The 12,406-nt window shown below is 39.7% G+C and overlaps 1 protein-coding gene across 2 annotated transcripts in view; it reads left to right on the forward strand.

The window, feature by feature from the left end:
* Positions 1 to 1,872: 1,872 nt before the first annotated feature.
* Positions 1,873 to 12,406, forward strand: part of plekhm2 (pleckstrin homology and RUN domain containing M2) — a 35,357-nt gene continuing 24,823 nt past the window's right edge. For both annotated transcript variants that reach the window (XM_062965767.1, XM_062965768.1), the window contains exon 1: positions 1,873 to 2,146. In XM_062965767.1, coding sequence (XP_062821837.1) covers positions 2,084 to 2,146 — 63 coding nt within the window. In that variant the 5' untranslated portion in view covers positions 1,873 to 2,083. The remainder of the gene's footprint in view (positions 2,147 to 12,406) is intronic.

Consider the following 12,406-nt stretch of genomic DNA (forward strand, 5'->3'; position numbering starts at 1 on the left):
TTTATCCATGTTTATTATTAATATTATTATTATTATTATTATTATTATTATTATTATTATTTATTCCAGAGACCATTTGGGAACATTTGTTGTCTCAGCCCCGTTAACTAGGAGTCCTTTGTAAGTCGGCATGTATGTAGTAATAATACCGGTAATAATAATTATTATTATTTTTCTATCCCGCCTCCATCTCCCCACAGGGACTCGGGCGGATATCATATACATACATTATACAGTAGAGTCTCACTTATCCAACATTCACTTATCCAACGTTCTGGATTATCCAACGCATTTTTGTAGTTTTGCAGTCAATGTTTTCAATACATCGTGATATTTTGGTGCTAAATTCGTAAATACAGTAATTATTACATAGCATTACTGCGTATTGAACTACTTTTTCTGCCAAATTTGTTGTCTAACATGATGTTTTGGTGTTTCATTTGTAAAATCATAACCTAATTTGATGTTTAATAGGCTTTTCCTTAATCTCTCCTTATTATCCAACATATTCGCTTAGCCAACGTTCTGCCGGCCTGTTTATGTTGAATAAGTGAGACTCTACTGTATATCATTATGACACATTATTTTCTCCCAGTTCCTAATACTAATCCTAATACAGAAGAGTCTCACTTATTCAACACTCTCTTATCCAAGCTTCTGGATTATCCAAGCCATTTTCATAGTCAATGTTTTCAATATATCGTGATATTTTGGTGCTAAATTCGTAAATACAGTACAGTAGAGTCCCACTTATCCAAGCTAAACGGGCCGGCAGAAGCTTGGATAAGCGAATATCTTGGATAATAAGGAGGGATTAAGGAAAAGCCTATTAAACATCACATTAAGTTATGATTTTACAAATTAAGCACCAAAACATCATGTTAGACAACAAATTTGACAGAAAAAGTAGTTCAATAGGCAGTAATGCTATGTAGTAATTAATGTATTTATGAATTTAGCACCAAAATATCATGATGTATTGAAAACATTGACTACAAAAATGCGTTGGATAATCCAGAACGTTGGATAAGCGAGTGTTGGATAAGTGAGACTCTACTGTAAATACTACATAGCATTACTGCGCATGGAACTACTTTTTCTGTCAAATTTGTTGTATAATATGATGTTTTGGTGCTTAATTTGTATAACGATTACCTAATTTGATCCAGAACGTTGGATAAGTGAGACTCTACTGTAGTTATATATCATTATGACACATTATTTTCTACCAGTTCCTAATACTAATACTAATCCCAATAAGCCAGGAAGATAGTTCTATCTTGTCTCCTGTGCCATAGCAACATATTATATATTAAATATATAATATATTATATATACATATAATATTAGTAATATTATAATGGAATAATATACTACTAGTAATACAATATAATAATACTAATTATATATTAAGTGTAATATTACTAATAATATTACGATATAATGATATAGTAAAATATAGTAATTTAATACTAGTATTGTAAAAAAAATAAAAGCTAAAGGTTTCCCCTGACGTTAAGTCCAGTCATGTATTGTACTATGCTAATAATATAATGAATTGTATGTAAATATAATTTGTAAGCGGCTCTGAGGCCCCTTCTGGTGAGAAGGGCGGGATATAAATGTAGCGAATAAATAAATAATACTAATCCTAATCCTCCTCAGGAGAGCGGGACTACGATTCCCAGGTCCCCTTGCGCGAGCGGCGGAAGTGCGGGGAGGAGGGCGGGGCCTCGTGCCGGGCTGCGATTGGACGCCGCTTCCCGTAGATCGTCGAGGAGGAGGAGGAGCCTCGTGCTGGGCGGCGATTGGATCCTGTCCTGGGAAAGGGGCGGAGAGCGCATGCGCGTGGTCTCCTCAGGCGGCGGACCGGAAGCGTCCCTCAGAGGCGCAGGGGACGGCGGAGGCGGCGGTCGCGGCCTGGCGGCGCTCCTCCTTTCTCGCTCCGGGGCTGGACGGCGGCGCCAGGACGGAGGAGAGGCGGCGGAGGGGCCGGGCCCGGCGGCCTCGGAGGACGAGGAAGGCCCCGCTGAAGGGAGGCGAGGAGGACGGGGAGGAGGAGGGCGACGGGGCCTGGGCCGCCATGGAGCCCCCGGGGCAGGTCAAGGACCGCATCCTCGAGAACATCTCGCTCTCCGTCAAGAAGGTCAGGCCCGCCTCGCCCCCCCCTCCGCCCACCCACGCCCTGACAGTAGAGTCTCGCTTATCCAACATAAACCGGCCGGCAGAACCTTGGATAAGCGAATACATTGGAGAATAAGGGTAGATTAAGAAAAAGCCTATTAAACAGCCAAATAGGTTAGGATTTTACAAATGAAGCACCAAAACATCATGTTGTACCACAAATCTGACAGAAAAAGTTGTTCATTACGCATTAATGCTATGCAGTAATTACTGTATTTACGAATATATCATGATATATTGAAAATATTGACTACAAAAATGTGTCGGATAATCCAGAACGTTGGATAAGCGAGACTGCTGTATGTGATTCCTGCCTTATTATTATTTCCACACAGTCGCGTGCGAAACCAGGCCTGGGCCAACTTGTTTGTTTTTGGATGTGAGGTCGTATCCGTTTGGTCATATGTTACCCTATTTCTCAGGGGGGAAAAGCTCACTCTTTGCTTTTGTTTGTTATGAATGGTCCCATTAGGAAATGCAGAAGGATGTGGGTGAAGGACAATTCCCAAAAATTTTGGGTCAGTCCTCCCCAAACTCCCCCAGAATTCACAGTTGGCCATGTTGGGTCCGAGTGCCAAGTTGGGTCCAGATCCGTCATCTGCTGGGGTCTATCCTGTATTTATTACCATTTTACCATTTATGTGTTTTAAATGCAATTTTTATCCTGTATTTTTGTTTCAATTGATATATTGTACAGTAGAGTCTCGCTTATCCAACGTAAACGGGCCGGCAGAACGTTGGATAAGCGAATATGTTGGATAATAAGGACAGATTAAGGGAAAGCCTATTAAACATCAAATTAGGTTATGATTTTACAAATTAAGCACCAAAACATCATGTTATTCAACAAATCTGACAGAAAAAGTTGTTCAATACACAGTAATTCTATGTAATAATTACTGTATTTACGAATTTAGCACCAAAATATCATGATGTATTAAAAACATTGACTAGAAAAATGCGTTGGATAATCCAGAACGTTGGATAAGCGAGTGTTGGATAACTGAGACTCTACTGTATTACTGTTTTATCTTTTTATAGTGTGATTTGTAGTATGTTGTCTATATTTTGTCCTATGTTGTTTGGGCCCCTACTACCCCATGTAAGCCACCCCGAGTCCCCGCGGGGAGATGGTGGTGGGGTATAAATAAAGTATTATTATTATTAATATTATTATTCAGTGTTCTCTAAATACAGTAGAGTCTCACTTATCCAAGCTAAACGGGCCAGCAGAATGTTAGATAAGCGAATATGTTGGATAATAAGGAGGGATTAAGGAAAAGCCTATTAAACATCAAATTAGGTTATGATTTTACAAATTAAGCACCAAAACATCGTGTTATACAACAAATTTGACAGAAAAAGTCATTCCATATGCAGTAATGCTATGTAGTAATTACTGTATTTACGAATTTAGCACCAAAATATAACGATATATTGAAAACATTGACTACAAAAATGCATTGGATAATCCAGAATGTTGGATAAGCGAGTGTTGGATAAGTGAGACTCTACTGTAGTTGCCTATGCATGGTCCCAAAATAGTTTTATTGGTGTTGTGGTATGGGAAATAAATTATTGAGGAATTGGTGGTAGTTAGTATATGTTATTTCCTAAAGCTTGTGAATATTAGCTAGAATGATTAGCATGTAATGGCATTTCAGCTTCAAAGCCCGGCTGCTTCCTCCCTGGGGGAATCTTTTATTGGGAAGTGTTTGCTGGCACTGATTGTTTCATGTCTGGAATTCCCCTGTTTTCAGAGTGTTGTTCTTTATTTACTGTCCTGATTTTAGAGATTATGTTGTTCTGCTTTATTATACCACAGTAATTTGTATATATTATATTTATAATTGTATATTATTTGCTTTGAACTGGATTATATGAAGCCCCTTCTACACAACTGTATGAAATCCACACTGAACTGGATTACATAGTAGTGTGGACTCAAGATAATCCAGTTCAAATCAAATACTGTGGGTTATCTGCCTTGGCATTCTGGGTTATATAGCTGTGTGGAAGGGCCTTGAGTCTGCACTGTCATATCATCCAGTTTAAATCAGATTATAGGCAGTGTGGAAGAGGCCTAAGTGAATCTTGCCTGTCCTCCAGGCGCCATTGTGGCTGGGGGGTTTGCTATGACAGAAGGGGCGGGGCCTACCCTTCTGACTGGCAGCCAGGGGGAGAACGGCTCTTCCTCATCCTCTGTAATTTGGACTTCATTTTTCTAGGTTTTTTTATTGAAAGACATAGATTGGATGACTATGTCTTTTGTGGCCAAATTTGGTGTGATTTGGTCCATTAGTTTTCTTGTTTACTCCATGGGGAAAATGCACATTACATTTACTCTGTGTGTGTGTGCGTGTGTGTGTGTGTGTGTGTATATATATATATACATACATATACATACACACATATATCTATTATTAGGTGGTTGTGCTGCAGGGTAATTTGCTATTTGAACAATTTCTCAGTGTCTTGAGGCATTTATGGGCTGGTTTGCTGATGTCCACTTTACTATTTGTATGTTGTGGTTGTGAACCACTTTGCATTTCAGACAAGGGATAAAAGAGGGTTAAAGGTAAAGGTTTCCCCTGATGTTAAGTTCAGTTGTGACCGAGACTGGGGGTTGGTGCTCATCTCCATTTCTAAGCCGAAGAGCCGGCGTTGTCTGTAGACACCTCCAAGGTCATGTGGCCGGCATGACTGCATGGAGCGCTGTTACCTTCCCGCCGGAGCGGTACCTATTGATCTACTCACATTTGCATGTTTTCGAACTGCTAGGTTGGCAGGAGCTGGGGCTAACAGCAGGCACTCATTCCGCCCCTGGGATTTGAACCTGGGATATAAATATTAATAATATTTAGCATCATAATAATTATGCTTCATATATGCCTCATACACAGAAGTCCCGCCTGCACCTCTGAAGTATCCTTTGTGATTTTAAATCTTGGTTTTTAATCATTCTGTGTTTAATTCTATTTCAATGTTGTGAATTTCAGTGTAATTTTGTACTGTCCTGAGTGTTGTGGAGTTGCCTTGAGTCTCGTTGAAGAGAGAAAGATGGGATCAATAGCAATAAATAATTGTCATCATCATAACTTCTTCTCTTTCCACAAATTTGGTCTCCTCTTTCCACATGTCTTCCCAAATTCCCCTCTCCCATGACCCAAAATAGGTCTTTATTATCTATGTTGGTGGTTGCCTTGAAAGCATATTAAAATGTTTTCTTCACCTGTCATCAGCAACAATAATAAAATATTTATTATTATTAACAACACAACGGCCTGGGCCCGACAGGACCACGCTTATTGGTCTCATTGAAATGGCGCTTAATTTACTTGACTGACCTCAAGGGTTCCCTGGTTTTTAACTTTGAATATGTTTTAATGGTTTTTAACTGGGAATTTTAAAATACTTTTTATGTTTAATCCTGTTTTAATGTTTGCATATTTGTATATTTTAAATTGTATGCTGATGCTTTTATGTTAAGCTGCTTTGTGTCTGCTGCAGGAGAAATAAACCATGGTATAAAGACATATAATAATGATAATAATCTCCTAATTTAACCTAATAATTGCACCATGTCTCCTATGTCATCAGAGGGAGCCCCTCCCACCCCAAGGACAGATCCCAGTTGGGTGGCCTTTTGCAGTTGGCAGATCGTAATTTTGTCAAGGTTTATTATAGTTTTCCAAATGCCGGCTGAGATCTTTTGGCACGGCACCCAGTGTGCCCACCGGGACCACCTGCGCTGGTTTATGCCAGAGTCTTTGCAGTTCGATCTTGAGGTCCTGATAACAGCTGAGTTTTTCCTGTTGTTTTTCGTCAGTCCAACTGTCACCTGGGATGGTGACATCAGTAATCTAAACCTTTTTGTTTTCCACAACTGTGAGGTCTGGGGTGTTGTGTTCCAGAACTTTGTATATTCATTTTCTACTACCTTTGAAGTTTTGTGATCCCACCAGTTCTTTACTGCTGGGAGGTGGTGCTTGTGGTATATGTTCAAATGAATCATTTCGGCCACATAGTTGTACCTCTGTTTGTAGATTGTCTGTGCGATTTTCTTGCAGTAGCTGAGGAGAAGCAGATCAATGGTTTCGTCAGCTTCCTTGCACAGTCTGCATTTTGGGTCATTAGCTGATTTTTCGATTCTGGCCTTGATTGCCTTTGTCCTGATGGCTTGCTCCTGGGCTGCAAGGATCAGGCCTTCTGTCTCCTTCTTCAGGGTCCCATTCGTGAGCCAGAGCCAGGTCTTCTCCTTATCAGCTTTTCCTTCAATTTTGTCAAGGAACTTTCCATGCAATGTTTTGTTGTGCCAGCTGTCAGCTCTAGTTTGTAGTGCAGTTTTCTTGTACTGATTCTTTGTCTGCTGTTCTTTGGGGAGTTTCTGATTTTTGACTTCAATCAAAGCAGGTTCTTCACTTTGCTTTACATCTTCTGCCAGGGCATGTTCTTCTTCTTTGACTGCTTGTTTTACTTGTAAGAGTCCTTTTCCACCAGATCTTCTAGGCAGATATAGCTGGTCAACATCACTGCAAGGGTGCAGTCAATGATGAATGGTCATGAGTTTTATTGTTTTTCTGTCCAAATTGTCCAGTTCTGCCTGCATCCAATTTATTATATATGTACACACACACACACCCCAAGATATATTTTTCTTAGTACAGTATCACTTATCCAATATAAACCTGGCTCTTCCAAAAGGCCTTCGACGATTAATTATTAGGTTGAACTATCTGCCCATCCAACTATAGGATTTTCTGCCACTACTATTTTGCACTTTATGGACTATTTTGACTGAGAAACTACCTCTCCCATTTTGATATTTTCTGCACTTTGGCCCAGATCCTTGTTTTGGTCTCCTGTTTTTAATACTTTATGCTGTATGTTGATTACTATGATGGTTTTATTGATATTGATGTTTTACTGTTGGAATAATTGTTTTATCGTTTTATTGTTGTATGTTTCGGGCTTGGTCCCCATGTAAGCCGCTCCGAGTCCCCACTGGGGAGATGGGGTGGGGCATAAAAATAAAGTTGTTGTTGTTATTATTATTATTATTATTATTATTATTATTATTATTATTATAAACGGGCTGGCAGAACGTTGGATAAGCAAACATGTTGGATAATAAGGAGAGATTAAGAAAACGCCTATTAAACATCAAAATAGGTTATGATTTTACAAATTAAGCACCAAAACATCATGTTATACAACAAATTTGATAGAAAAAGTAGTTCATTACACATTACTGCTATGTAGTAATTACTGTATTTGCGAATTTAGCACCAAAATATCACAATGCAATGAAAGCATTGACTACAAAAATGCGTTGGATAATCCAGAACGTTGGATAAGTGAGACTCTACTGTATTCTTTTATTGGTGAATGCAATGGACACATACCTGGCATTCTCTTCCCTTCAGAGAGTCCAGGCTGAATGTTGTAAATCAGTCCTACCCAAACTATCTGACGTAGGAGATCAGCAATTATTTTTTTGCAGTGTACCAGAGATTGGCAGCAGAGTAAAGGCAACCCATAAGACACAGAGAGGAAATGTAGATTCCTGGGGGGAGCCTACCATTTCCCTGAGACTGGTCCTTCTGGGTCTTTTTGTGCAGATATTTTCTTTCCAAACCCCGAAGGATCCTTCTGACAGCATCCAAACAGTCCCAGCAACGCACAGCGTCTTAGTCACCCTTTTGGCTCATTTCCTTTTGGGCATGAATACCGGAATGATCACTTAGGGATCATGTGATGCCCAGCGTTGCGTTTTGGGAGGCTTTGTGCTTCAGGGCAACTCCTTCGTGGCTCAGCAGTGAGCAAGGATTGCGTTATGAAAGGGAGCTTGCAGGAGAGTTTGGGTTGGTCTTGCTCTTGGTTAGATCACGTGCGTGTTGTCTTGTGAGTTCACCCAGAGGATCCCGGGAATTTCACAGAAATATTGGATTTTGGGATTGCGTGGACTTTGAGAATTCAGCTGCTGACGGGGGTGCAAAACAAATACTTACTGAAGGATGTTTTGCAAATGTATTTACTCCGTAAGACAATTTAGTAAACAAAATACTTGGACACTACTGTAAACTTACAACAGAGATACAGTAGAGTCTCACTTATCCAACGTAAACGGGCCGGCTGAACGTTGGATAAGCAAATATGTTGGATAATAAGGAGAGATTAAGGAAAAGCCTATTAAATAATAATAATAATAATAATAATAATAATAATAATAATAATAATAATAATTTTATTCTTATACCCCGCCCCATCTCCCCGAAGAGACTTGAGGCGGCTTACATGAGGCCAAGCCCGAACAGAACAATATAAAAACAAAACAATAAAACCAATCAATCAGACAATAAAAGCAAGTCATAAAAAACCACATACAAGATAAAGTGTTAAAATCATGGAATGGGTTCAAAGAATCTAGGCCAAAGTGCTAAAAGTGAAAATATATCATGTCATCAGGGTTATGATTAGGTTATGATTTCACAAATTAAGTACCAAAACATCATGTTATACAACAAATTTGACAGAAAAACTAGTTCAATACGCAGTAATGCTATGTAATAATTACTGTATTTACGAATTTAGCATCAAAATATCACGATGTATTGAAAACATTGACTACAAAAATGTGTTGGATAATCCAGAACGTTGGATAAGTGAGACTCTACTGTACTATTTAATGGCCTGCAGAAAGTTTTCTGTGATTGCTGCACAGAAATATTTTGTTCATTGTGTTATCGAAGGCTTTCATGGCCAGGATCACAGGGTTGTTGTGCGTTTTCTGGGCTGTCTGGCCATGTTCCAGTAGTATTCTCTCCTGATGTTTTGCCCACATCTATGGCAGGCACGCTCAGAGGTTGTGAGGTATACAGTAGAGTCTCACTTATCCAACACTCGCTTATCCAACGTTCTGGATTATCCAACGCATTTTTGTAGTCAATGTTTTCAATATATCGTGATATTTTGGTGCTAAATTCATAAATACAGTAATTACTACATAGCATTACTGCGTATTGAACTACTTTTTCTGCCAAATTTGTTGTCTAACATGATGTTTTGGTGCTTAATTTGTAAAATCATAACCTAATTTGATGTTTAATAGGCTTTTCCTTAATGCCTCCTTATTATCCAACATATTCACTTATCCAACTTTCTGCCGGCCCGTTTATGTTGGATAAGTGAGACTCTACTGTATTGGAAAAAACTAAGCAAGGAAGGTTTATATATCTGTGAAAGGTCCAGGGTATATTATCCATTTATACACATAATAAAAGTGAAAATGTATATGTGTATATGTGGAGGAGATGTCCACTCACAGACAGCCTCCCCCCATCCTCCACAAACAGCTCTAGTTCCCACTGAGCAGGAGACACCCATGGCCTTCCCTCCAGTGACATTGCAGGTTATAGTGAGCACGATGAACATGCAGCCCAAACCCTGCCCGTGTCCCCCACAAACACCATCCTGCCCCCCACCCAAGGGAAGCTTTCCTGAGGGAACAGTTTCACCCTAGATGTTCTGTTTCTCCTCCAGAATGGACACCCCAGGCTTCCTTAATTTGCATGACCCCGCCCACTGCCTCTCCCTTAACCCTTTCCTACCTTTTCCTATGGCACACAGTTCATAGAGGAATTGATCAGGAAACGAACAAGAGGTTTGGGGAGATTTCACCAGGAATACAAGAGTTGTACTTCACCTACATCCAGAGAAATTGTGGACTTGGACACACAGAAGCCCCATGACCAACTGAACATATTGCAGGGGTTTAGGGGAATGGACCTTGGTTTTGGGAGTTATAGTTCACCTGCATCCAGAAAGCACTGAACCCAGCTGGTGTCAGATCCGGACCCAGACCCAACAAGGCCAACTGTGTATACAGGCCTGGTTTGGGGGTGACTGACCTCGGATCTGGGAGTTGTAGTTCACCCTTATCCAGAGAACCCTGAACCCAGCCGACCACGGATCTGAACCAAACTTGGCATACACACCCGGCATGGCCAACTGCACATATTGGCAGGGTTTGGGGTGATTGGGGTGACCCTTATCCAGACAGCTCTGAACTCAACCTGTGACGGATCCGGACCAAACTTCAGTGATAGTACCGAACATCACAAAACAAACAATGTCTTATTTATTTATTTATTTACAGTATTTATATTCCGCCCTTCTTTCTCACCCCGAAAGGGACTCAGGGCGGATCACATTATGTACATATAGGGCAAACATTCAATGCCCATAAACACATCGAACTGAGACAGACGCAGAGGCAATTTAACCTTCTCCTGAGGGGATGTTCGATTCTGGCTTCATCATCCACTCTGACGGAACTTTCTCACTTCCTCATTCCAACGTTGTAAATTAGTTAAACTTGCCTCCCCACTTTTATAAGTGGTACCTTATTTCCTACTTGATAGATGCAACTATCTTTCGAGTTGCTAGGCCAGCAACGAGCAGGGGCTATATTTTATTTTATTTTAATTGACGGGTGCTCACCCCGCCACAGGCTGGCCTCGAACTCATGACCTCTTGGTCAGAGTGATTTATTGCAGCAGCTGTTTACCAGCCTGCACCACAGCCAGTCTTCTTCTAATAATCTGGGCACTGCCAGGTCCCCAAGCTAGTATCACATATCAGTAACATTTCCTGGGTAGAAAACAGTACATGTGTTTAAACCATGAAAATAATTAATAAACCATCCAATTGAAGAAATGAAACCCAATTTCAGGCTTTGAAAAAACATTGCCTTAAAAGGGTAGCAAATAGGAGCAGAAGAGGAGCAGAAGTGGTCTGACCATGGTAAAAGCCACCGTCCAGGGCTTGTAGGAGAAGGAAAGGCAAAGAACCAAAAAGGGTGGAAGCTGCAGTTTTATTATTTATTTATTTGCTTCATTTATATGCCACCCTTCTCACCCTGAAGGGCTTACAAATTAAATTTATATACAATATTATATTATTAGCATAGTACAATACTGTTAATAAATTACTATATTGTACTGTATCAACATATTGTAATGTTATTAGTAATATTACATATAAAATATAATATATAATTAATATTATTATATTGTATTATTAGTATTATATCATATTACAAAATACTATTATTAATATTATATACATATACAATATATTGTGTATTATTATATTATATTATACTATTTATATCCCGCCCTTCTCACCCCGAAGGGGACTCAGAGTGGCTTACAAATTAAATTTACATACAATATTATATTATTAGCATAGTACAATACTGTTAATAAATTACTATATTGTACTGTATCAACATATTGTAATATTATTAGTAATATTACATATAAAATATAATATTAATATTATTATATTGTATTATTAGTGTTGTATTGTATCACAATATAATATGAGTATTATATGTATATACAATATGTTATAATTATTATATATTATTGTAAATTATATTGTGTTTATATATATGACAATATATATTACAATATATATATTATAATTTATATAATTCCTCTGACATCATCAGTTTCTCTCAGCTGCAGTAAGTGCAGGGGTTTCCCTTCTTCCTCTCAAGGAGTTTCACTTCAAGGCATTTGCAGAAGGCCACCAGCCTTCCAGAGGGGTTTCATGGAGGAGGCCGTGACCAAGGTTGGCCAGTCCCTGTGTCTGGCAGGATATATGTAACCTTCACGCTCGCCTTCCTTCTCCCATTCTCTTTCTCCCACACACTCCGAGCACAAAGCAGTCGCTTCTCTCCAGACATGGGCATGGGCGGCTCTGGCTTTCTTAGCTTGCAAGCCAACAAGTGCCAGCTTGAAAGGGCGTCATGTCCAGGACCTGCAGGTGTTGACAAACCCAAGGCACATCCAGCTGAATTTTGCTCTCAATTGCTCTCAATTGTCAAGAGTGCTGAACTAGAGAACCTGGGACCAACACCAGGGCAAAGCATGAGCAATCGGCCAGGCTCCCAAGTTGGCCCTGTTTGCGGTGCAGACTTGGGCAATCCCATGCGCAGTGGCGTTTGGACACACTGTTTGTTTTGTCCCTCGAAAGGGTTATAAATAGCTGTGTGACTCAAACCCAGGATTGTCAAAGGACCATGGACCCACACCTGATGGTTAACCAAGGTGCCCACGGGATGATAATAAAAGGAAATGGGTTCCCTGGACAAGTATCCACTCTTACAATAATACAGAATTTTTTAAAAAATATATTTTTATTGATATTATCT

Source organism: Anolis carolinensis, unplaced genomic scaffold (assembly GCF_035594765.1).
Source record: "Anolis carolinensis isolate JA03-04 unplaced genomic scaffold, rAnoCar3.1.pri scaffold_15, whole genome shotgun sequence".
Taxonomy (NCBI): Eukaryota; Metazoa; Chordata; class Lepidosauria; order Squamata; family Dactyloidae; genus Anolis; species Anolis carolinensis.